The sequence below is a fragment of the Thamnophis sirtalis genome, unplaced genomic scaffold, assembly GCF_051295495.1.
Source record: "Thamnophis sirtalis isolate CommonGarterSnake01/CBP01778 unplaced genomic scaffold, rThaSir2_p1.2 scaffold_3, whole genome shotgun sequence".
NCBI lineage: Eukaryota > Metazoa > Chordata > Lepidosauria > Squamata > Natricidae > Thamnophis > Thamnophis sirtalis.
Genome location: NW_028261383.1, coordinates 171,002,957 through 171,030,363, shown reverse-complemented (window position 1 = coordinate 171,030,363; position 27,407 = coordinate 171,002,957). Strand labels below are relative to the sequence as shown.

General features: G+C 45.0%; 1 protein-coding gene across 1 annotated transcript in view; it reads right to left on the bottom strand.

The window, feature by feature from the left end:
* The window catches only part of IQSEC2 (IQ motif and Sec7 domain ArfGEF 2), a 208,902-nt gene extending 202,827 nt beyond the window's left edge, over nt 1-6,075 (bottom strand). The window contains exon 1 of the mRNA XM_087710929.1: nt 5,203-6,075. Coding sequence (XP_087567055.1) covers nt 5,203-5,915 — 713 coding nt within the window. The 5' untranslated portion in view covers nt 5,916-6,075. The remainder of the gene's footprint in view (nt 1-5,202) is intronic.
* Between the last annotated feature and the right edge of the window lie 21,332 nt (nt 6,076-27,407).

The window sequence follows — 27,407 nt, the reverse complement described above, 5'->3', positions numbered from 1 at the left end:
GGGTTAGGGTTAGGTTTAGGGTTAGGTTTAGGGTTAGGTTTAGGATTAGGTTTAGGGTTAGGTTTAGGGTTAGGTTTAGGGTTAGGTTTAGGGTTAGGTTAAGGGTTAGGTTTAGGTTTAGGTTTAGGGTTAGGTTTAGGGTTAGGTTTAGGGTTAGGTTTAGGGTTAGGTTTAGGGTTAGGGGTTAAGTTTAGGTTTAGGGTTTACAGCGTGCTTCTTTCTCCATGCTGTTGTCACCCTGTTGATGATGTCAGCGACACGGTTTAGTCAGGCGCGGTTTTGTGGTTCGCCCTTTTGTCGGTGAACCACAGAGCCCACAAACAGATGAACCCCAATACAACTGCAGCACTAACCCAATTTATAAACTCTCTGTAGCAGACTGGGCCTCAGCCTCCCACATTTCTGGCTATAAAGGATGCCTAATTCCCTTCGCCTTTTATCTCATGGTCTTGGAGTCGGTGATCCTGTGATTCTCCAGCATTACATAGTGAACCCCTCAGAGTTCTGATAAGCTTACGCACAACGGCAGAAGGGTACCCAGGCAGAGAACCTATTTTCCATTCATGTATTTGCAAGCCATAGCAGGAGAGTATCGCATCCAATTGATTGCTCCTCCCATGTCCCAAATTCAGCAAGGTGTGTTTTATGATGAAGAGTTAGTTTCCTCAATTAGCATTAACTGGGTCTGGAACACAGGCTATCCATCCCATGCTTCTAGCAGATTACCCAGATTTGTCTACAAAAAGTTTATAAAAAGCTGTTTGTTAACGTGACCCGTCAAAACCGCGTTCCACAAAAGCGCGGTCGACGAAATCGCGTATGTGACGTCATCACAGCGTGACGAAAAAGATCGAAAAATTGAAATAAAAATTAAATTACAGCAAGCCGATTCACATAAAGGTAAGGGTTAGGTTTAGGGTTAGGGTTAGATTAAGGGTTAGGGTTAGGTTTAGAGCGTTAGCGTTACGTTTAGCGTTAGGTTAAGGGTTAGCGTTAGGTTTTTCGTTAGGTTAAGGGTTAGGTTTAGGGTTAGGTTAAGGGTTAGGTTTAGGGTTAGGTTTAGGGTTAGGTTTAGGGTTAGGTTTGGGGGGGTTAGGGTAAGGTTTTCGCTTTATTTTTACATTTTTCGATCTTTTTCGTCGCGCTGTGATGACATCACATACACGCTTTCGTCGACCGCGCTTTTATCTACCGCGGTTTTGTGGTGGAACCGTTTGTTAAAAAGAAAAAAAAACTGGGAGAGAAGATTTGAACCACATGTTTTGTCACATGCGGCAATCACAACAGACCAGTGAAAACGAATTTCCCTTGCAAACCCTTCATTTGTATGAAGCAGTGTAAAAGGCAGTAGAGAAAGACAGAATACCCTCACCCCAACCCCCACTGAGGTTGAGGTTGATCTCCGAGTGCGCTTCAAGGTGCTACTTGTCACCTACAAAGCCCTGCATGGTATTGGATCTGGGTACTTGAGAGACCGCCTACTGCCAATTATCTCCACTAGGCCGATACGATCCCATAGATTAGGCCTCCTCCGAATTCCATCAGCCGGCCAATGTCGGCTGGCAACTACCCGGAGGAGAGCCTTCTCGGTGGCTGCTCCGATCCTCTGGAACGAACTCCCCGTGGAGATTCGTACCCTCACCACCCTCCAGACCTTCTGCGTAGCCCTTAAGTCCTGGCTGTCCCAACAGGCCTGGGGCTAAAGATTTCAACCCCACTCGAATTGTATGACTGTTGTGTTTTTAATGATGTATCGTTTTTATGTCTGTGACTTGTTTGTCCTCCCTCCCCTTGAGTTGTGAGCTGCCCTGAGTCCCCCCAGGGAAAAGGGCAGCATACAAATAAAGCATCTCAATCTCTCAATCTCAATAAGGACTGGGGCACTGGAAGACCTCCACTGCTCTCTGCATGCTGTAGGAAACTATTATTTACAATACTAAGCAACCACAGATGAATGACCATTTATCAAAGCAAATATTTTCTCCCTCTTCCCTTGGCCTTTTACGATAATCTGGGGTTAAATATCTCCCTATTGCAAATGGAGACCCCCCAAAAAATGAATATTAGTTTAAGACCACGGAACGAGTTTAGAGCTGAAATGAAACCAGGAAAGAGTTTTCAGGTAAGTCACGCTTTTAACTATTAAGCTAAACTAACCGCAGTTACTAACTAGACCTTAGAAGACTGAATCCTTTTCCCTGCTCGGAATAAAAACAGAAAGGAAAGTGATAGTTATTAGTGAGATTGAGGAAAGAGAGGACTATCTCTAGTCATTTCTAGCTTTCTGCCAGCATGGAGAAAAGGATCAGTCATCCCCCCCCCCCACTCGCATTGCTACTTCAGGCTTTAAAAAAAAAAAATCTCCCCAGTGTTGGTAGGGAGTGGGCAGGAATAGCAAGACACATTTGTGCTGATTTTAAGTCATTTGCAGCATCAAACCACTTTGCTAATTTCTAACCAGGGAAAGGAGGCGGCAGTGAGGGGAGAGAACAGGAATGGCTGGATCCATCAATTCCTACTCCACAAAGCCAGCCCTATCCTTCCATTCTTTCTGAGGAAAAGATGCTTAATTGTTCAGGCCTAGCTGCTTCTTATCGTTCAATCCAAGCTTGTGAACCACGAGAGTCGATCTTGTTCTGGAATCAAGGTCCCAGATGCAGTGCTGCTAAGAATTCAAACTCTTATGATTCTCCAGCTAGGAACTATCCATGAATGGAGCACAGAATCTGGTGGCATGGCGTTAAATCAGACACCTTAGTGCAGCATTCCCCATACCGGTGGGCCTCTGGATGGGTCTGACTGCAATCCCCATAATCCTCAACCAATCCTATATACATAGCAATGTGGTTGTGTCATTCATCTCAAAGCTGGGCCTCTGATCTTCGGCAACAGATTGCCAAAGTTTCAGCTACACAGAGAGAGCTTAAATGAAGTTTAAGGAGGTGTACATGGCTTGGAGTTTGTTCATTTCATCCCAGAGAGAAGCATGGACAAAACAAAAATCGATCTTTTTGCAAGGAGGTATAAGAAGATCATAGGTGCGAATGCTGCCTCTGACAACAGCTCATTTTGAAGGCTTCAGGCACGTCCCTGTTCTCCTACAAATGTTCATTAAGAATGTAGTGCTGATGGCCTATCTTGCATGGCTGTAGCTATTCCAGTAATAACGTAGATAGTGCCAAATGTGTGATTATTATAATTGATTCTCTCACACTAGCAACTAGACTCGTTTTTTTTTCAAAGCTGCTTCCCCCCCAGAATAGATATATTATAATTCCCAACACTTTGTGGCTGCATTGATATGGATGATGAGATTGCAGTTCAACACATCTGAAGGACAGCAAGATTTCTTGTCTCTGCTCTTTTCTAAAACTCAATAAAAAAAATGTTTTCACTTGCACCTTAAATCAACTACATCTCTTCCCCACCCTGTGACCATATTTTGAACTCAATCCTCAGCACATGCCATGAACCACACAGCCCATACAGAACCATCCCACGCCCACATCTCATGCATGCCTAGTCCCTTGTGCCTTAGTTCAACACCAACTGTCTCTGCTGGAGCTAACGGAAGTCACGTTCCACCAGGCCCAGTTCAATGTCCAGATTGGGGGTTATCCCATTAGAGCAGTGTTTCTCAACCTTGGGGACTTGAAGTCCTGTGGTCCTCAACTCCCAGAATCCCCCAGCCAGCATAGCTGGCTGGGGAATTCTGGGAGTTGAGGTCCACAGGACTTCAAGTCCCCAAGGTTGAGAAACACTGCGTTAGAGGAAGCTCTGAAGAAAGACTAGCCACTAAGGATTGGCAAGACAAAAAGGGACATGGATACAAGTGCGTAGGGCTACTGCAAAAAGGGCACGAAGCAGCAGGCCTTACTAAACATGTCCCAAACGGAAAAAAAAGAAAGAAAGAACACAGTACGTAGCAGAAGAAGAGGATTTTACTCCACTGAAAGCTTCTTCCCTCTGATTTCCCCCAGTATTGCCATTGCAATTAAAAAGAAGAATTCATCTCAGGATTCAATAAACAGAAGGTAGCTGGGGGGTTGCTATGTGCTTTTCATTTAAGAATAACTCTGTGCCCTCTGTGGGTTTCTATGGGGAGGAAGGGAAGAGCCGTACAAGGTGTGGAGGGAAATATTTAGGAGCACCAATATGAAAAGAAAGGAATTCAGAGGTTTTTTTTTTTAAGAAGGTACGAACGTGGAATTTAAATTTGGGGTTTTAGAAGGGGGTGAACGCCGTCAGGCTGGCGAGAGAGAGCACTCCCCGGAGTGTGGCCCACTGCAGCGAGAGAAGACCTTTTGTGCGTCTTCCCTTTCTCTGCAGAAAAATAAGAAAGAAGGACCCAGCAAGGTATTGAAGGGAAAGAATCCAGTTGGCAAGTTAGAGAAAGAAAGAAAGAAAGAAAGAAAGAAAGAAAGAAAGAAAGAAAGAAAGAAAGAAAGAAAGAAAGAAAGACAGAAAGAGAGAAAGAAAGAAAGACAGACAGACAGAAAGACAGACAGAAAGACAGAAAGAAAGAAAGAAAGAAAGAAAGAAAGAAAGAAAGAAAGAAAGAAAGAAAGAAAGAAAGGAAAAGAAAAGAAAAAGACATGTGCTGAATCAGGGAAAGTGGTGCTTGAAAGTAAGTTTGAAGGGCCAAAGAAGGAGAATGGGCCACAGGAGCTTTTGGGCAACTAGCCAAGGAGCAGCCTGCAGTGGGGGGGGGGGAGGGAGGGGGGTCCCACGGCCGGGTCCAATGCAGAGATCTAGTAAGGAAAATCAGACCCCACTGTGAGGGTGGCATAGCAGAGGACCCTCCACCTAATTATGGATGATGGAGGCAGTTGACGTGTGTCCATGTATCTATGGGGGGGGGCAGGGTTTAGTTGTTAACTGTGACGAGATCCAAATTCTAGACAGGAGGGAACAACATAGGGCCGAAAGGGGACGAGAGAGGGGACCTATCATGGTTTGATTCCCCCCTCCCTCAAGCACTGCACCGCACCATCCTCCAAAGGGTTCCCCGTGGTCCCTTGTGATGTTGCACACACAGATTCTCTGACTGTACATGGCTCAGTCAGCGTTCACCAATGGTGGCCTCAACCCCAAAGAGCTCCTGGGATTTGCCTGCCCTGGGCTTGAAAGCTACCGGGAAGGAGAGGGAGGAGGCAGGGCACTTGGGTCAGGGGTTTGCCAAGGCTCGGGCCAGCTTCTTACTTTCTCTGCAGCGTGGTGGCTGGGCTGGTGCTGGCACTGGTGCTGTGGCCTCCGCCGGCCCCAGGGCTGGAGCTCCGCGACGCCCCGCGGTTCAGCTGCCCCCTCTCCCTTTCCCGGGGTGGCCGAGGGTACTCGTGCTCCTTCTCCCGAGCCTGATGGCACTGCGGCGCCCGGTCTCGATGCAACTGGCAGGGCTCCCTGTAGTGGCTCTCCCGGTTCTGGTACTGCCCATCGCGGTTCCCATAGTGCGGTAGATCTCGTTCCTTGTCCCGGTGCTGCTGATACTGGTTCTGCCCTTCCCGTTCGGCTCTGCTTTGGTATTGACTCTCGCGCTCGGCTCGGTTCGAGTACTGAGCTTCGCGCTCCGTCCGGTTCTCGCGGTTGGGATACTGGCCTTCCCGGTTCTGGTACTGCCCATCTCGGTCGGTGCGGTTGGGATAGTGGCTCTCCCTTTCCTTGTGGTGATACTGCCCGTCCCGGTCCCGGTCCCGTTCTCGGTGTCGTTCCCGTTCTCGATCTCCTTCCCGCAGGTCCCGGTTCTCTTGGCTCAGTTGCTCCAGCTGCCCTTCGAGCTCCTCGATCCGCCGCCGCTGGGTTTCCAACAGCTTCTGCTGGCTCTCGATGATGTTATTGAGCTCGAGCAGATACTCCACGGCGCGGTTGGGGTTTTCCGAACCGGGCAGCCCGGGGCCACCTCCCGCTCCCCCGTCCATGGAGAGCGAGAGGAGAAGGGGCGCGCGGGCGCTTTGCGCTGCGCCCGGCGCCCGGCGCCTTCGGCTCCCGATTGCTGCAAAGGGCACCACCCCACGCCAGCTACAGACCCGCCCCGCGGCCCGCAGAGGGCTGCAGGGCTACGGACACCATCCTGCCGCCTGCGGGAGTCCGAGGGGGAGAGCAGGGAGAGGGCGAGGGGAGGAGTCGCCGCCGCCAGCCGCCGCCGCCGCCGCTGCTGCTTTTACTGCCGCCGCTGATGCTGATGCTGCCCCCGCCGCCTGCCTCCTCCAGCCCCGAGCGAACCGCTTGTTCCTTCGGCTCTTGCCGTCGTTGCAGAGGCACTGCGCACTCCGAGCGAGCCTCAGCCCAGCGGGAGGGGGGCAGAGACGGCGTGGAACCTGAGGCCTGCTGGGCTTTTTGCCGGCGGACCCGCGGCGTGGCGAGCTTTTCTGGGATGAGGAGGAGGAGGAGTGGTGGTTGGTGGGGGTGAGGCGGGGAGGAAGAAGAGGCGACGCGGCGGTGGCTGACTTGGAAGAGACGCGCGCGGCGCGGCAAACTAAGTGCGGCCGAAGTGGGTGGGAAGGTCAGCTCCTGCCTCCACCTCCGCCTGCCGAGCTTTGGGAGAAGGGGTCAAGCGACCCCAGACTCTAGGATTGAGGAGGAAGGGAGCCCCCTCCTGCGCGCGCTGCCTTTGGGAAGCCTCGCGGCGCGCTCCCCGCCAACTCCGGTTCCTTCCGCCAAGGTACGTGACAAAAGAATCCGAGTCTCCTTGCCCGCCTCCCGCCCCGCACTTTTCAACAGAGCCCGCAGCCAATCAAACCGCGTCTTGCTGGACTGTTACCTGCGGGGGGACCCTCTTGTTGGGGAAGACGTTCAGTGCGTGGGCACTTTGTGGTAGGTTAGATCAGTGTTTTTCAACCTTGGCTACTTGAAGATGTCTGGACTTCAACTCCCAGAATTCCCCAGCCAGCGAATGCTGGCTGGGGAATTCTGGGAGTTGAAGTCCAGACATCTTCAAGTAGCCAAGGTTGAAAAACACTGGGTTAGATGTCATAGGATGGGAGACTAAGCCTTCTCCAAAGTCTGCACCTTCCCAGATGCAACTCCCAGGACTTTCCACTCAGCACTGTCCCTTGGGAGTGTAGCCCAACACATTATGTTGTGCAAGACGCCGTTTTCATAGAAGAGAATATTTGAAGCTGGGGGTTGAGCTTGGTGTTCCCAAGGCTTGGCTGTTGGGCTTGGGGACGTTTCATTACCACGCTAGGTGACATTACTAAGTTTGGTAAGGATGAAATGTCTGCAAGTCAATAATCGAGGCCAGGAAGCGCCAAGGACTTCGCTGACTTCTTTTAAATGTACAATATGCGACTCAACTTCAGTACAGTCCACCAGGCCTTAATATAATTTAAACTGGCAACTACCCGGAGGAGAGCCTTCTTGGTGGCTGCTCCGACCCTCTGGAACGAACTCCCCGTGGAGATTCGGACCCTCACCACCCTCCAATCCTTCCGCGCCGCTTTGAAGATCTGGCTGTCCCGGCTGGCCTGGGGTTAAGATTCCAACCCCACCCGAATTGTGTGACTGTTGTGCTCTCTTTTAATATGTTGTATTGTTTCCATATTGGAATACTGTTTGTCTTCCCCCCCACCTCCCTTTTTGAATTGTGAGCCGCCCTGAGTCCCCCCAGGGAATAGGGCGGCATACAAATAAAGGAAATGAAATGAAATGGAAATGAAATCCCGTTGCCTTCAGTGGAATTCAATTAACTACGGCTTGTTGGATGGAGGAATATATCAAACATTTCGGAACTGAACGGTCACCATTTCAATATGCCTCATTTTGACGTCCCCAAAAAGCTGCTTCAGAATTAAAATCCCACTCACAATTGAATTGAATTGAATTGATTATATTTCTATGCCGCCCTATTCCCAGAAGGGACTCAGGGCGGCTCACAACCAGGTCAGCAATAGCAATAGTTAGACTTATATACCGCTTCATAGGGCTTTCATCCCTCTCTAAGCGGTTTACAGAGTCAGCGTATCGCCCCCAACAACAATCCGGGTCCTCATTTCACCCAGATAGATAGATAGATGATAGATAGATAGATAGATAGATAGATAGATAGATAGATAGATAGATAGATGATAGATAGATAGATAGATAGATAGATAGATAGATAGATAGATAGATAGATAGATAGATAGCCATAGCAGTTAGACTTATATACCGCTTCATAGGGCTTTCAGCCCTCTCTAAGCGGTTTACAGAGTCAGCATATTGCCCCCAACAACAATCCGGGTCCTCATTTTACCCACCTCGGAAGGATGGAAGGCTGAGTCAACCTTGAGCCTGGTGGGATTTGAACAGCCGAACTGCTGAACTGCAGTCAGCTGAAGGAGCCTGCAGTGCTACATTTAACCACTGCACCAGGGGGGGGGAGGGGATACAAATAGGAAAAAAGGGACATGGACAAAACAATACCACAATTTAAAAACAATCAACAGCCACACACCATTCGAGCTGGGGGGACAAGAACTCATCAGCCCCAGGCTGCTTCAGTCATTTTTGGAAGGGTTTTCAAGTTTGGAAAACAGTTTTGTACACGGGGGATATACAAAGTCACCTTATTTGTATGGTTTTGTTGACATGGTTGGCATAGTGAGACATTTGTCTCAACAAACTTCCGGGTCATGAAGATACAGCAAATTGTTTGCTATTTCATTAATCACATTTTACCCCCTAAGAGGGGGAAGAAAAATATATGGGCAGGTGCACCACCATTAACAGAAACAAAACGCCTGGTTGTGATACAGTTCAATTAAAAGGAAAAAAAATCAAAGGAAGCCACATTAAACAATTCACATATTATTCATCAACAACCTGCCGTTTTCTAAGAGGAAAGCAACATTATCTACAGCTTTTTGCCACATGTGCATATCCATATATGTATTTTATGGTACCGATATTGATAAAAAGCTATTTTTAGATGCATACATTTCCATTTGAATCATAGATATACATCTTTACAAATGTAGGATACGAGATGGTACAGAACAGATATACCCACCCTATGTTACTGTCAAGTACTGTTCATCAGCTTTACAATTATCAGGGCAAATATGCATGCAGAAGAATCACATAAGAGAGAGAGTGGCAGGGGGGGGGAGAGAGATTTAAAATATACACATCTCTTACAAACATCTTAGGACATCTTGAAGTCCATTGCTTTCATCATTGCTTTTGAGGATCAAAATATAGTAGTTACATTTGTTGGCTTTTAAGGAGTATGTGTAGCTTTTTAAAAAAATATGTGCAATACTTTTTTGCCATGAAAGATTAGCACAGATACTCCCCTGGAACTGGAAAGTGTTTTTGTTGTCAGAAGTGCACACATTTCATATATGGTGGACCTGCCAAAAGGTTAAGGCATTTTGGATAAAAATATGGTGGATTATGCAAAATATTTTTAAAAGAAGGATAAAGTTTACTCCTCAGCTATTCTTACTAGGTGTAGGTACTGACTTTACAGTGGTAGAGACTAACTTGATTCTGCATCTAATAACGGCAGCAAGACTGTTGGTGGCGCAATACTGGAAGAAGGAAGATTTGCCTACAACTCAAGAATGGACATTGAAAGTCACAAACTTAGCCGAGATGGCTAAAATATCGGCATATCTTAAAGATCACTCAAATGAGAGATATAAACGAGACTGGAAAAAAATGGATTGACTATATACAAAATAAATATGGGACCAAGAAATTCCAGTTAGCCTATGCTTAAGATCAGAAATGATTTAAATTGTTTAAAGTTGGTTCAGCAAGAAGAAGCTAAGGTCAATGTAGAATGTTATTAATTTTTTTTTATTTCTTTTTTTCCTCAATAGATTTTAGAGTGTGTTTGTTAGAAATCCATACCGTGTACGGGTTCTGGGAAGTCGGGGGGGGGGGAGGTGGAGGGGGGTTGGAGGAGAGGGTGGAGGGAGGGAGGGGTATACATTAGGCTAGACAAGAATTTGGTGGTAAACTAGAATTATTTTGATATACAAGAAATTGTACTTCGATGTCTTACTGATTGAGGAATGATGAAATGTTTGCCTTAAAAGAAATAAAACTTTTGGAATATAAAAAAAAAGAAGTGCACACATACTGACTGTACAAAACTTTATTGATTCTGATTTTCCTGCATAGGTGTATACCAAAAAAAAATCTACAATTTTTCTTAAATATAGTCGCGTCCAATTTTGATACAAGATGATCTCTAAAGGGGCACCATGGCTCCGTGGTTAAAAACATTGAGTTTGTCAGCTGATAGCCCAGGTTCGAGACCCGAGCAACATGCAATGGGTCAGTGGTGGGTTATAACCAGTATGCCCCGGTACGGGCGTACCAGTGCCTGCTGGGAGCACCAAGTGCCGTTCTGATATGGTGCTCTGGAGGGCCTACTCACCCACCCGTGTTCCTTACCGGTATTTGAAGTTTTGGGGGCTTCTGCGTACATGCACGAAGTGTATGCGGCCTGTGCAACGCTCTGCTGAATAGCTGGAGCATATTAAGAGCCGAGGTGGTGCAGTGGTTAGGGTGTAGTACTGCAGGCCACTTCAGCTGACTGCAGTTCCGCAGTTCAGCGGTTCAAATCTCACTGGCTCAAGGTTGACTCAGCCTTCCATCCTTCCGAGGTGGGTAAAATGAGGACCCGGATTGTTGGGGGCGATATGCTGACTCTGTAAACCGCTTAGAGAGGGCTGAAAGCCCTATGAAGCGGTATATAAGTCTAACTGCTATTGCTATTGCGGAGCGTCGCAGGTGGTAAGTACACATGCATGCGCTGCGCACATATTCATGTGGTTGGCGGCTGGCCCCGTTGCAACACACCATTGAACAGGGTGAACTCCCATTGCTTGCCCCAGCTCCCGCCCACCAAGAAGTTCGAAAGCATGTAAATGCAAGTAGATAAATAGGTACCGTTTTGGTGGGAGGGTAATAGCATTTCGTGCACTTTGGCATATACTCATGCTGGCCACCTGATCGTCAAATTGTTTTTGGACAACGTTGGCTAATAAACAGAGATGAGCACTCCCTCCTAGAGCCAGACAGGACTGGATAAGGGAAACCGTTATCTTTTATGATCTTCACATAAGTGTAGGGCAAGATCAGCTCGTTCAAACAAGACCATTTGTCTTAGTTGACATTGACAGTGAAAGGTTCAAAATGATGATATTTTTGCCTATTTCCTAGAGCTATCATACAAGAATGTCTTGGAGATGACACCATGTCTGGTTACTTAAAATTTACTATAGCACTTGCTGGAAGGAATTAGAGAGCAAGAAACCACATTCTAGCCTTAGCAAAACTATGGGTACAGAATAAAGGAAAGGTAAAGGTTTCCCTCCCACATATGTGCTAGTTCCCGACTCTAGGGGGCGGTGCTCATCTCTTTTTCAAAGCCAAAGAGCCAGCGCTGTCCAAAGATGTCTCCGTGGTCATGTGGCTGGCATGACTCAATGCCGAAGGCGCACGGAACACTGTTACCTTCCCACCAAAGGTGGTTCCTATTTTTCTACTTGCATTTTTACATGCTTTTGAACTGCTAGGTTGGCAGAAGCTGGGGCAAGTAACAGGAGCTCACTCCGTTACGCAGTGCTAGGGATTCGAACCGCCAAACTGCCGACCTTTCTGATCGACAAGCTCTGCATCGTTAGCTAATGAGCCACCGCATCCCTCCGGTTACAGAATACTGAACTCCTAATAATGGTTAGAATGTTGATAGGGAAACTTCAGATTTCCAAAATTCTTCACGAAGTTTCCTGCAACCCTTTTCTAAAGTAACCCGATATTATTATTCCGGTATTACCACATATGGTGAATTGAGGCTGAAAGAAACACTGCTTATCTATAAATACCTGATTTAGTGTTGGCTGAAATGACATTGGAAATGGCAACAAATTATATTATGCAAAGAAGGAAGCTGTCAAGAGTGAAAGAATCAGGTTAGATTTGTTTGTTTGACTGATTGATTTATATGGCTGCCCAACTCACAAATTGAGATTGGGTAATTAACATAAGATTGAAACAGAACAACTGACAAAAAGGAAAACAACAGACAACATTGCACAACTGAGGCCAAAGCACAATAATATTTCCAAATGATAATACATTGTAGAGGCTGTAGGCAGACTTGAGTTTAATTGTGTGTTTGCTTGTTTATTGAATCTACATGTAACTCTTGGTGGCATACACAATTAAAACACAGCTAACAATCACAATATCCAACCCTTAAAACGATAGTTAATCAAAGTAAAACAACAAAAAGACAAGGAGACTGCAGTCTGAACTTACACACAGTGCAACGATTTAGTGATTTAGTGATTTTTTTTAGTGATTTTATTGACATTTGTAGGCCGCCCTTTTCCCTGAGGGGACTCAGGGCGGCTCACATAAAATCGGGGAAGGGGAAATACAGACAATAACAAAGACACATATAGTAAAAACAGTAACCAACATGCATTCATCATTCGGGAGGGGCAACTATCTTCATCCCCAGGCCTGACGGGCTAGCCAGTTCTTCAAGGCTGTGCGGAAGGCCTGGACGGTGGTGAGGGCACGAATCTCCACGGGGAGTTCGTTCCAAAGGGTCGGGGCGACTACTGAGAAGGCCCTCCTCCTTGTAGTTGCCAGCCGACACTGGTCACATGGGTGTCCCATTTAATAGATTCCATACCCACACGTTAAACAAGTTGAATTGTTGGCTCTTGATATTCTATAAGCTTGGTTGTCTTCCTGCAGATGTTTCATTAACAGGCGACATCAGTGCTGCAACTGCCAGAAAATGGCTAAGTTCAGGGAACACCAAGATCTTACAAAACGTTACAACAGGCCCAACACCTGGCCCTACACTTAAGGGCAAAGGTAAGTTTTCAAGGCTTATTATAGGGGTAACAAGATTAGTTTCATCCAAATCGCAGGGTGTTTGCTGTTCCATATGGCAGGAAGACATGCCTCCTGGATATGTCAGTATGTGTTGTTTGTTTGTCTGACTGTCTGTCATACATACATACATACATACATACATACATACATACATACATACATACCAGTGGTGGGTTTCAAAAATTGTTCGAACCTACTCTGTGGGTGTGGCCTCCTTTGTGGGAGTGGCTTGCCACCCATGTGACCGGATGGGAGTGGCTTGCCACCCATGTGACCAGATATGAAGATGCCGACGACACTTGTCAGAACCAGCTTAAATTACCTCCCACACAGCACTGGCATTCAAAAGAATATGATGTAAACTTGTTTTTTAAAAGGCATCTTTGGTTTGCGTTAAAACAACTTCAACAAACGCAAAGTTCTGATTGCACCACAAACGCAGTAGTCATCCTTACCTTTCACAGAGGCACTGAGTTTTATAAATATGAGCATGATAGTGTAGAATAATCATATCCAAGGACCAGTGGTGGGTTTCAAAAAAATTTGGAACCTCTTCTGTAGGTGTGGCCTGCTTTCCGGGTCCACTGGTGGAACCTCTTCTAACCGGTTCGGTAGATTTGATGAACCGGTTCTACCGAATAGGTGCGAACTGGTAGGAACCCACCTCTGATACATACATACAATCTGTATGCTGCCCATATCCCTTTCCAAAGCAGTTCTGGGTGGTTCTACCAAATGGCACGGTTTCATACAGTAGAGGGGACATGAAGCATGCTCACCCTGTTGGATCTTGTAGAATGGGCAGAAACATGCAAGAGCCGAGGTGGCACAGTGGTTAGGGTGTAGTACTGCAGGCCACTTCAGCTGACTGTTATCTGCAGTTCAGCGGTTCAAATCTCACCAGCTCAAGGTTGACTCAGCCTTCCATCCTTCCGAGGTGGGTAAAATGAGGAGCTGGATTGTTGTTGGGGGCGATATGCTGACTCTGTAAACCGCTTAGAGAGGGCTGAAAGCCCTATGAAGCGGTATATAAGTCTAACTGCTATTGCTATTGCTATTAGGAACTGAATAGAAACACGGATTCTTATTTGAACATATACCTGTAAACTGATTTGAAAAATGGATTAGATTACATTTCAGTATTTGAATCCACTTAGAAAACTGGGATAGAAAAATCAGTCAGAATCTCCACATTCAGATCTAGGAGGACTTGAACCACTAATCATCATGCATGTATGCAAAAAGCATCCGGGTCAGAATGGCTCCTTTGGCTCAATTGGTTGAATCATTATGCTCTGGATTGACTCAGAATCAACTACTTCAGGGGTGGGTTGCTAATCCCGTTCCAACCGGTTCGGTTAGAACGGGGCCGGTGGCGTCCTCGTGCACGCGCGCAGTTCACGCATGCGTCTTAGCGCCTGCGCGATGCTCCAGCTGCTCGCGGAGACTCACGCAGGCGCTGTATGTGCCATGCGCCTGCGTGGAAACACAGAAGCCTTCAAAGACCGATAAGGAGGGCGGGCGGGTGGGCCCCTTGCCGTTCCCGGAAGTTACTTACTTCCGGGTTCGCTGACCAACCGGTTCGCGGGGACCGCCGCGAACCGGTTGAAACCCACCCCTGAACTACTTATACAAACTCAGTAAAAATAAACACTGATTCTGACTGGCAGTCACAAATCAAAGACTATCTATAATTTATTATGCGTCTTTCCAATGATCTGAGGGCATTTTACAAAATATCTACACAATAGGCATATGTCTGGGAAGGCTTATTGCCCAGGGATAATATCTGAAGGCAAGATAAACAGGTAAACAGTATATGTTTTCTTCTTCACTCATTATATATCACCATTGTATAAACCAAAGCTCGCATTTTCAATAGTCCTCTCTCTTCCCCTGTTAGTCTCAGTAATCTGAAAATTGAATAAATTGAATATTGCATGGGCCACTTGTTTATAGCATTTAAATTGACTGGATTTATGTCTGTGTGCATTTCTATGTGGGAGATGGATAATCCCATTTCCAAGGCAGCAGGGGAAGCGCCCAACTAGTTAATCCAATGGATGTCATAGTATTATAATTATGGTTTAGAAGAAACAGATACTTGTTAGAATCAAAGGCTTCTAAACACCTTTGCTATCAAGTTAAAGAGGCCATTTGAAGATTCCACACACCTCCAGCTATTTGTGAATACAGACTGATAGATGTTTCCTTCCATTTCGGAGAAGACAGCAGAAATCAAAGCCCACTCAAATGTTACTCACATTTGTTTATGGAGCAGAAGTGAGAAGCATCAGAAAACTCAAACTCACTGACAAATGTAAGTACAGGACAACGAGCTGGAAAGTTTTCTACTGTTGCATAAATGACCCACTTGCCAAGAGAATCAGTAACAGACAGATTCAAGCCTTGATGATGTGCGGACGGGAGGGGGGAGGGAGCTGGAATCGGTTCTAAGCAGCACTGTAGGTTAGAACTGGCAGGAACCCACCTCTGATTCTATGACTCCTCCTGATGCTGAAAAACAGTCCTTAGAAGAACGTAAGAATAGTTTTCTAACGGGATTCTGAGAGGCTCACACTAAATATGTACTTGAACCTGGTACTGGAAGAGGTGGATCTGTATCACTGAATCTTTAAAAATGCAGGGGGCATATATCCCCTCCTTCATTGTTTGGCTTCTTCCACATGTGGGGATGACATGTGACAGAGGTGGGTTCCTACCAGTTCGCACCTATTCAGTAGAACCGGTTCGTCAAATCTACCGAACCGGTTAGAAGAGGTTCCACCAGTGGACCCGGACAGCAGGCCACACCTACAGAAGAGGTCCCAAAATGTTTTGAAACCCACCACTGGCAAGGATCTTGTAACTTGACAGCTTTAAGACTTGCATGCTTCAATGCCAGAGTTTCTGAATAGCTACTTGGACCGACCTAAGTACTAATTCATAATTTCATATCCGGTCACATGGGTGGCAAGCCACTCCCATCCGGCCACATGGGTGGCAAGCCACTCCCATAAAGGAGGCCACACCCACAGAGTAGGTTCCAACAATTTTTGAAACCCACCACTGACATACGAGTATAATTAATGAGAAAGTTGTGACTGGTAGGTTTTGACGCTGCTCACAGGATATTGTGGGGTATCTGCTATTCCCACACCTAACTTTTCTGTGGCCTTTCCACTCTTTTAGTGTTGATGTGCCTCCTCGGTGTTCGGAAAAGCTGCATTCATAGAACAGCCTATTTTTGATTTGGTATAAGATATTGCAAAATAAACAATAGAGGCTGTATTTGTGCAATACGCTAAGCCATGCACATACATGCATAGACACAAGGCAAAGTCAAAACTAACTAATTTTAGCATATTGTGCCTATGCAGCAGTGGTGGGATTCAGCCAGTTCGCTCCTACTCAGGAGAACCGGTTCTTAACGTTCTAAGAGGTTCAGAGAACCGGTTGTTGGAAGAAATCTTCTTTTGGTTTTATTTCCACTTTACAGGGCTAATCCTGTAAGGAAGACAGGAAGGAAACATTCTGGTGTTGTTTCTAGCTTAATCTTTATTGACCCGCTTACAGAAACTGCCTCTCCGGTTAATCCTTATTCCATTGTAACAGCTAAGGCAAAGTGCCCATGGACCTGAGTAGTGTTGAGTTGGCCACGCCCGCACGGTCACATGACCACTAAGCCCCGCCTACCCACCTGGTCATTACGACAGAGAACCGGTTGTTAAATTATTTGAATCCCACCACTGCTATGCAGCCATTGGTTGTAGTATGTTTTGGAAACTCAAACACTGAACCTGTCTCACCAGAGTTCCAGATTTAAGGGTGAGGGGGGAAGAATTCTTCATCAACACCCTTGTCATTCTTGGAAGTCTTTTTCCTCCTTGAACTGGTTAGAAGTACATGAACAGGGAGATATACTGTATGTACGCTGTAAGGCACCAGCCTAGAAAGCAAGAGTCCATGAGTTCAAGTCTCGCCTCAGTCACGAGAGTCAGCTGAGTAACCTTAGGCCAGTTGTTATGGTGGGGAAAATAGGAGGAGGAAGGTATGTTGGATTTGTTCACTGCCTTGGGTTATTTGTAAAAACAATAAAAGGTGGGATATAAATAAACAAAAATTAGATCGATGTTTTTCATATATGTTGGTTGGGGGATTTGGGGAGTTAAAATCCATATATCTTAAATTTGCATTGTTTGAGAAACACCGTATTGGTGGTCTTTCCCCACAGATGTTAAAAAACAAACCAATATTTCCAACATGTCCAGTTCCAGTCAAATTATACATACATCCACATGGATATTTTTTGATCTGCTTAAAAGTTTCCTTGGGGTTATGATGCCCTTTTGCTAAAGCGATAAACAAATCAGCCTACGGGTATCATTTCTTTATTTCCACTTGCCATGAAAACACCACCAATAACTCTGTAAACCCTACAACTGCCAGCTAAAGAGTTACCTCCAGATTGGAATGAGCTGCCCTGAGGCTGAAAGAATAGTGATTTATGTAAGGTAGCTCTGGAGTTCACAGCTGAAATGAGATCTGAACAGGAGTCTATTTGATTCACAATTTAGCCTTCTAATTAAAACTCTACATAATCAATCTTTTATCAATTAGTCTTGGGCCATTTCCATGATAGCATATCACAGTATACTAGAATTTGTCAAATCTTCATGAAGCCAAAATAAATCGCACTGTAACTCAGTGTGATTTGCAAACTCGGTTCATGTTGTCTTAATTACCAAACCATGGTTAAAATGGTTTATCACAATAAATGGATTAGGTGAGTGTATATGTAAGTTATGCAAGACTATATTTGATAATCTTAAGACTATTTGGCATAATCTGGGTGAAGATGCCCTTTGTAATACAGTATAGGAGCACTTTCCTAAAAACAAAATATGCATTTCAAAATTGCAAGCAATTTAGACCTAAAATATCAGATTAGGATGGAGGTCAGGGCATTTTTCTGTTTCAGGCAAAAAATCCAAGCAATTATGTTCTTTCGCTAGACCTTCCATAACACCTTAGCAGTGCCACAGGCTGATAGCTTCCATGCCACGCCGCATTGAGGCAGTAATTGCTGCAAAAGGGGCCCAAACCAAGGACTGAGTACATATGCATGCTTATACTTTTCAGAGGTCCGATATTGTTCTATGTACAATCCTTGTTTTATTGATTGCATGTAATGTTCTAATTTTCTGAGATGGTGGATTTGGGTGTTTTCATGAGCTGTACGCCATAATCATCACAATTATGACAAATCATGGCTTGAACTACCTTGCTTTGCATGTAATGAGTCTTATCTCATATATTAGTTTTCACCTTTTAAGTTGCATTACTGAAATAAATGAATCTTTGCACGATATTCTAATTTTTTGAGTTTCACCTGCATTTCCTGCTAAATTGAGATCTAGCGAAAGAACATAGTTGCTTGGATTTTCTGCCTGAAACAGAAAAATGCCCTGACCTCCATCCTAATCTGATATTTTAGGTCTAAATTGCCTTTTAAAAAACAAGTTTACATCATATTCTTATGCATGCCAGCGCTGTGTGTGAGGTAATTTAAGGCGGTTCTGACAAGTGTCGTCGGCATCTTCATATCCGGTCACATGGGCGGCAAGCCACTCCCATCCGGTCACATGGGCGGCAAGCCACTCCCACAAAGGAGGCCACACCCACAGAGTAGGTTCGAACAATTTTTGAAATCCACCACTGCTATAGTTCATAAAGCAGAGTAAGCAAAGTATTATCTGTCCTTTTAAAATGTATTTTTAAGCCCAGCAATGCAATATTCAAGTTACAAATAACTCTCCTTGAGGGCTCATGTGTTTTCAGGTTTTTTTATTCTATTGAGCTATACAGTGTTTATGTCAGACCTGGAAGCTATCTTTATCTGATTTTTTTTTTTTTTAATCCTGACAGTTTGGAGATTAGAAATCCCCTTTTAGCAGTACTGAGTTCATATGTCTTGTTAGGTCACAACTTGTTGTTCCTTATTGAGAAAATTGCAAGTCTCAAAACTGAGCCTAAACCAAATTTAAGAACGTTCTGATTTATCTCCACAGAACTTTCCACTGCAGATAAATGTACCTGTATGTCTGGATTCTAGGACTTTTATAATTGCTGGGCGATCATATTACTGAATCCTTCCGGACGAATTTCCTATTATACAGAAAAATAGTGTGACGGGGAGAAAGCCTGTAATGTGTCTTTGGACACCGTACATCAATTTTTAAATTAATTTTCTTATTTGGTAATACTGAGTTTTGTATACGACATCTGCAGTCTGATTCTCACACTCTCTGCTAAGCCATAACACCATTATGTGTTGCCTCAGTATGCTATATAATCCAGCCAGTGGGGCTTCTGAATCATGGTTTATGACTTAACATATGGTGAGAACCCAGCCAAATGTGGTTTGTTAAACAAACCATGATTAAAGAAGCCATAGTTTAATCCTAGAGACATTATATCCTTGTATAAAAGAACTGGCCTGGGCTAAAATTCAGGGGTCTCTGGGTCTTATCTATTCAAGATTTCCATGTTAACCCAAGGAAACAATTTCCCCAATGAATTAAAGGTACCTAACCCTCACTTTCCATTGTTTAATCCTCAATTTGTATTTTTGCAGTCTGAGTATATCCACAAGTCAGACGTGGGTTCCTACCAGTTTGCACCTATTCGTGGAACCGGTTCGTCAAATTTACCAAACCGGTTAGAAGAGGTTCCATTAGTGGACCCGGAAAGCAGGCCACACCTACAGAAGAGCTTCCAAAGATTTTTGAAACCCACCACTGGTGGGTGTGTAATGTCCCGCAGTTATCTACGCATTAATAATGATCTAGTAATATTTCCTTATACATTTTAGGGACCTTTCCTTACATAATTGGTGTTTTCTTTCATACTTTTGGATTTCTAATTTCTGTTTCCATTAGTTGGCAATTGCTAAAACCAATCCCACGCGAAAAAGCCTTCAAAGCCTTCTTGATTTTAATTGTCAATTTATTTATTCCTGCACATTGTAATATTTATTCATTTACATATCTCTGTTTTTCCACTGTTGTGCAAACACAATTCCAGCAGCTGCTAACATGTGTAAAATTAAATATATATTATACTCCCTTTCAAATAGCCAACAAAATATTTCTGGTTTTAATTCCATATCTTGCTTTATGATTGCTTCCAACCACTAACTTCTGAATAGCTACTTGGACCGACCTAAGTACTAATTCATAATTTCATATCCGGTCACATGGGCGGCAAGCCACTCCCATCTGGTCACATCGGCAGCAAGCCACTCCCACCCAGTCACATGGGTGGCAAGCCACTCCCACAAAGGAGGCCACACCCACAGAGTAGGTTCCAACAATTTTTTGAAACCCATCACTGCCACAAGTACTACATGCCGGAAATCACGGTGAGCACAAGATAACATATCCCCAAAGAGATACGTTGCAAAACAAACAAACAAAAAATCCATCTTTTGCCCCATTTTTATTTCCAAGGACACTTCCATGTCCCCCAGAAGCATTTTTAAAAATAAAAATAGCAGGTGGCTACAGCCAAATGCTTTGTTTTGGAAGGTGCTTCCCCCACACAATTTTCAGAAGAAAAGAGAACGGTAAGTTCAGAGCTTCTGATACAGAAGCTAAAGAAGGTGGCAGGGATCAAACCCACCAGTTTCGCCTTTGGATAATTTAGTGTTTTGTGACTGCTCATACAATCCACCCTCGTGCTCGCGTTTTTGTGAATAGGAGAGCCTGCCCATGGCAATCATTTTGTTAGAGTGCACGTCACTTTTGAGATGTGTTCACCAGCAAAGAGAGGTTTACCCCCATGGCCTAAGAAAAGAGAATTTCTTACTGCCTCATTTTTAACCCTTGAGCCAATTACTGCTCCTGTCCTCCAAAATCTAAAGGATGCCAAATTTATTAGGTCTAGGAAACTAGGGTAAAAAAGGTAGACTAAAAAAGGCCTTTAAATTATGGATTTTGCTACTTATTTATTGTATTTTGGCCTGGTTTTTTGAAATGTACGCACTGTGTTACCCTGAAAATAAGACAGGGTCTTATGTTCTTCTGCCCCCCCCCCCAAAATAAGCGCTTGGGCTTATTTTCAGGGAGGTCTTATTATTTTTGAGGTGCAGAAGACTGTGAGTGTGGTCACTTAATGGGTGCTGCTGTGTCGCAATATTTTCGGGGAGGGCTTATTTTCAGGGGAGGGCTTATTTGAGCACATGCCTAAAACCCTAAAACCCTAATTAAGGTAAGTCCCTCAAGAATCCATAAAAGAGCCAAGGTGGCGCAGTGGTTAGGGTGCAGTACTGCAGGCCACTTCAGCTGACTGCTATCTGCAGTTCGGCGGTTCAAATCTCACCGGCTCAAGGTTGACTCAGCCTTCCATCCTTCCGAGGTGGGTGAAATGAGGACCCAGACTGTGGGGGCAATATGCTGACTCTGTAAACCGCTTAGAGAGGGCTGAAAGCCCTATGAAGCGGTATATGTCTAATTGCTATTGCTATATTGGAAAGAAAAGTAACTGAATAGATTTCATTATAATGGTGATGCATACACTGTTTGAAAAGCCAGGTTGGGGACAGATTTTCAAGAGGTTCCACCTCTCTGGTTGCTATAAGTTGATCCTGAACTGACAGCAAGAGTTATGGTAATACCTACCTATTGCCACAATCATGTCTATGCAGCAGCTGGAACTGACCAGCTCTCATGTGTCTTGCATCCTTGGTAACTTTTAGTTAAATTATTCAAAATATTTTCTGTGTGTGTGATCACAACAGAGGTGGATTCCTACCAGTTCGCACCTATTCGGTAGAACCGGTTCGTCAAATCTACCGAACCGGTTAGAAGAGGTTCCACCAGTGAACCCGGAAAGCAGGCCACACCTACAGAAGAGGTTCCAAATTTTTTTGAAACCCACCACTGGTCCTTGGATATGATTATTCTACACTATCATGCTCCTATTTATAAAACTCAGTGCCTCTGTGAAAGGTAAGGATGACTACTGCGTTTGTGGTGCAATCAGAACATTGCGTGTGTTGAAGTTGTTTTAACGCAAACCAAAGATGCCTTTTGAAAAACAAGTTTACATCATATTCTTATGCATGCCAGTCCTGTGTGTGATTTAAGGTGGTTCTGACAAGTGTCGTCAGCATCTTCATATCCGGTCACATGGGCGGCAAGCCACTCCCATCCAATCACATAGGCGGCAAGCCACTCCCATCCTGTCACATGGGTGGCAAGCCACTCCCATCCTGTCACGTGGGCGGCAAGCCACTCCCACAAAGGAGGCCACACCCACAGAGTAGGTTCGAACAATTTTTGAAACCCACCACTGGATCACAACTTCATCTCTGTAGCACTAATACAAGGGAAGAGAATTTACCAAGAACTATATGTGGCCCAGAACATGTAAGTTTCTTGTCGGCACATTCTCCATCACAAATTTAGTTTTGGATATTTTCCCATTCTGTCAGCCTTGGCAAATACATATTCGGAGGTGGTCCTCTCGTCTTGCCTCGCGTTACTGTTAACGCTGCTGCCCTTCTTTCGTAAAAATCATTGCAAAAAAAATAATAATGGTCAAGCCGTCTTAAAAGTCTGGCAGAATGGGAAGCTGAGTGGAGAGAATCAAATTAAGCAAAGCAGCAGGCGAGGAAAGTGGGCCGGGCCTGGGATGACTCAGAGCCTAGCTAAGCTATAATCAGTGTCAGGAACCATGTTCCAGCAAGGCATATTTGCGGAGGCCCTCACCCTCACTCTCACTCAAAGGATGAGTAACAGAAACAGGGAAGGATCAAAGACCAGGTCGATAGCCATTTTGATTTCCAGAGTTTGGCAGCCAGCAAATCTCTCGGGCCTCCATTGAGTTTTTCTGACCTGGAGAAGTTCCTAAGGAACTTCTATTCACTTTACTTGGGAATTTACTTGATTGGATTTTTTGGGCAGTTGGTAAGAGGAGGAATGGGATGATGCTCTCTGGATCATTCTCATCTCAAAAAAAAACCCAAAACGCTTTGACAAGGATAGCCTTTCTGCTTAATCAATACAATCTTGTGTTTTGTCATTGTGTCGAAAGGTCAGATTTCACACACACACACACACACACACACACCCCACACACATCTCCTCCTGATAGCAGAGTTGCTCCGTCGTTATGGAAACAAGGCACACAGAATATTTTAGAAACATCAAATGTGCTAAAATATAATGAGTGGGAAGCCAGAAGATAATCAAGTCTCACCCAACACGAAGGTGTGTGTGCATATTGGATGGTAGGGAGAAAAACTATTTCCCCCTAAATATGATAGGTAGTCCTGTTGAACTATCTTTTCAAGCACTTATCAGGTGAATTGAATTGAATTGAATTGAATTTATTTCATTTATATGCCGCCCTTTTCCCCGAAGGGGACTCAGGGCGGCTCACAATCCAAGTCAAGGGAAGGGGTACAAATAAAGAATAAAAAGACGAACAAAACAATACACAATTTAAAAAGCACACAACAACCATACCATTCGAGGGTGGGGGCAAAGGCTCTTTAGCCCCAGGCCTGTCGGAATAGCCAGGTTTTAAGGGCTTTGCGGAAGGCCTGGAGGGTGTTGTGGGTTCGAATCTCCACGGGGAGCACGTTCCAGAGGGTCGGAGCAGCCACAGAGAAGGCTCTCCTCCGGGTGGTCGCCAGTCGGCACTGGCCGGCGGATGGAATTCGGAGGAGGCCTAATCTGTGGGATCTAATCGGTCTATTGGAGGTAATTGGCAGCAGGCGGGCTCTCAAGTACCCAGGTCCAATACCATGAAGGGCTTTATAAGTGACGACTAGCACCTTGAAGCGTATCCGAAGACCAATAGGCAGCCAGTGCAGCTCACGGAGGATAGGTGTTACGTGGGTGAACCGAGGTGCACCCACGATCGCTCACGCGGCTGCATTCTGGACAAGCTGAAGTCTCCGAATGCTCTTCAAGGGCTGCCCCATGTAGAGCACGTTGCAGTAGTCCAGTCTAGAGGTCACAAGGGCACAAGGTGGCCATTAGGATACCTGAGAAGCCACTTGAGAACTGAGAAGCCTGGGACCCACTGGTCTAAAGTTGAGAATGCTGCTGACTCTTAAATCCCATCAGATCGCATAGAGTTGGCCTCCTCCGTATTCCATCTGCCAGTCAGTGCCGACTGGCGACTACTCGGAGGAGAGCCTTCTCTGTTACGGCTCCGACACTATGGAACAATCTCCCCGTGGAGATTCGTACCCTCACCACCGTCCAGGCCTTCCGCACAGCCCTCAAGAACTGGCTAACCCGTCAGGCCTGGGGATAATCTTATTTTCGCCCCTCCCGAATGCTGAGTGAATGTTGAGTTTTATTGTCTAATTTACTTTGTGCACATTTCTTTTTGGTATTGTCCTACACTCCCCTTCCTTTTTTGATTGTAAGCCGCCCTGAGTCCCCTCAGGGAAAAGGGCGGCCTATAAATAAATAAATCTACAAATCTACAATCTACAATCTTAAATCTTACAAGGGGCTTACAACCATTCAATAAGCAACCAAAGCTATAATTAGGGTACTGAAAAAAGTGACTTAGGACTGGTCCTCAGACTTATGACTGCCAAGTCGTGACTGCATCCTTACAGTCAAGTGATCAAAAGTGGGTGCTTGGCATCTGGCGTAAATTTATGACAGATGCAGCATCGCGCAGTCAAGTGATTGCCATGTATGACTTCCCAGCCAGCTTCTGACAATAGCAATAGCAGTTAGACTTATATACCGCTTCATAGGGCTTTCAGCCCTCTCTAAGCGGTTTACAGAGTCAGCATATTGCCCCCAACAACAATCCGGGTCCTCATTTTACCCACCTCTGAAGGATGGAAGGCTGAGTCAACCTTGAGCCGGTGAGATTTGAACCGCCGAACTGCAGCTAACAGTCGGCTGCATTACTGCACTCTAACCACTGCGCCACCTCGGCTCGACAAGCAAAGTCAATGCCCTCTTAGCTTTCTGAAAACAAATCCTCAGAATATAACTCTCTGGTGAAAATATATGAATGCTGCTGATGAGCAGCCAGTGACTTAATTAAGAATTCATATAGTCATTAATCTCCAGTGCCTGTTTCCACTATTATTACCCAAATAACAAGTTTGTGCCAATGTAGTCTGTTACTTCTGCAAAGGGAATCTTATTTACAGTCCAGAGAAAAAAAATATTGTTTAAATTTGCAGAATTTATGAAATAATCATCCTTTGACTATCCTGTGGAACACCTGAAAATTCCTTAAAAGTGTTTTTAAAAATTGCATAATATGCTACGTGTAACAAAGACAAATTAATGGGAATATTGCTTCGGTAAGCGTAATGTTACATAATCTGCAAATTTTTGATGCTTTGGTACATATTACTTGGGAAGGATGGGGAAGTCTTGAGATGCATCATCATGTTAGGACTTACTGAATCTCCAGTAATTCAGCCAAATGTTGTGATTTACTTTAGTGAGTGAAAAAAATAATGTAACTCTGCAATGTGCATTGAAAGATCCCATATTTTTTATATTCTTTAACATCTTCCTTGAACACAGTACATTTAGATCTTATTGGTGTAACACACAGCACATATTGTTCCTATAGTTTATCTGGTATGTGGTGTCTCTTGGGAACAAAATCATGAATTACCTGTGAGACCGCCTACTGCCGCACACCTCCCAACGGCCGATAAGATCGCACAGGGTGGGCCTTCTTCAGGTGCCGTCAACCAGACAATGTCGGCTGGCGGCTCCCGGGAGGAGGGCCTTCTCTGTAGCCGCTCTGACCCTATGGAACGAACTACCCCCAGAGATCCGGACTCTCCCCACTCTCATGGCCTTCCAAAAGGCTATCAAAACCTGGCTATTCCGGCAGGCCTGGGGCTGTTGACCTCATGACTGAGGTCCAGCCCCGACCAGATTGGGTGCATGATGAGGTTTTTAATCTGTCTTCTATGTTTTTTAATTCTTTATTCTTTTTTATAATTTACTTTCTGTAAGCCGCCCGGAGTCCCCCGGGATTGGGCGGCCTATAAATCTATTAAATACAAATACAAATTGCCAAATATAAATTTGTATTTAATAGATTTATAAGCCGCCCAATCCCGGGGGACTCCGGGCAGTTTATAAATCTATTAAATACAAATACAAATTGCCATAGCCAGTTATATTGCATCATATAGCCCTGTGGGCAAGAAAGAAGACAGACCCTTTACGGGGGGTGTGGGGAAGAAATTAGAAATTAAGAGCAACAGGAAACACGTCATTATTGAAATGATTTGAATGCTAAGTGGGACTTATTTTATTTTGAATCAGATATCCCTATTTTAGACAAACACAGAAACAGAGCAGTTAGCACAAGGCTAACCTCTGGCTACAGAAATTGGCAAATACAATTTTAGGCTACATCAGTAGAAGTATAGTTTCAAATCACAGAATATTTGAATTTGAATTTGAAAGTTTATTTATAGGCCGCCCTTTTCCCTGGGGGGACTCAGGGCGGCTTACAACTCATGGGGAAGGGGATACCAACAATGACACATAAGAACAATACATAATTAAAAAGAGCACAACATTCATACCATTCGGGTGGGGGTGGGTTAAATCTTTAGCCCCAGACCTGACGGGATAGCCAGATTTTAAGGGCTGTGCGGAAGGTCTGGAGGGTGGTGAGGGTACGAATCTCCACGGGGAGATCGTTCCAAAGGGTCGGAGCTACTACCGAGAAGGCTCTCCTCCGCGTAGTTGCCAGTCGACACTGACTGGCAGATGGGATTCGGAGGAGGCCTAATCTGTGTGATCTAATTGGTCGCGAGGAGGTAATTGGCAGGAGGCGGTCTCTCAAGAATAGTTCCATTTGTACTGTTTTATCAGATCTCGTTCCAAATACTACGTTAAGTTCTGGGCATCGCATTTCAACAACGTTCAGAGGCCTAGAAAACTAAGTCATACAAAGAACCCGGAAGCATTTAGCCTTGAGAAATCTTGAGGCGTGATATGGCAATTCTTCACTTACCTGAAACAATGACGCACAGGTCAGAACCTGTTCTTCAGCATTCTAGTGCTGTTGTTGGAATAATATATCTAAGTTACATGATAATAGATCACAAATGAGAGTGACACAAAAAAGTTCCTAACACTGAAAGCAGCTGGAGAGTACTGTAGTTACTCAGCGAGAAAGCCAGTTTCTCTTTACTGCGTGTCTTCTTCACCGGAAGGCGCTAGTAATGGTAGCATTTCTGGACTAAGCAAGGAGTTGGATCCCATAGATTAGGCCTCCTCCGAGTCCCATCTGCCGGTCAATGTCGACTGGCAACCACGCGGAGGAGAGCCTTCTCGGTGGCAGCTCCGACCCTATGGAACGATCTCCCCGTGGAGATTCGTACCCTCACCACCCTCCAGACCTTCCGCGCAGCCCTCAAAATCTGGCTATCCCGCCAGGCCTGGGGCTAAATAGCAGTAATAGCAGTTAGACTTATATACCGCTAAATAGGGCTTCCAGCCCTCTCTAAGCGGTTTACAGAGTCAGCATATTGC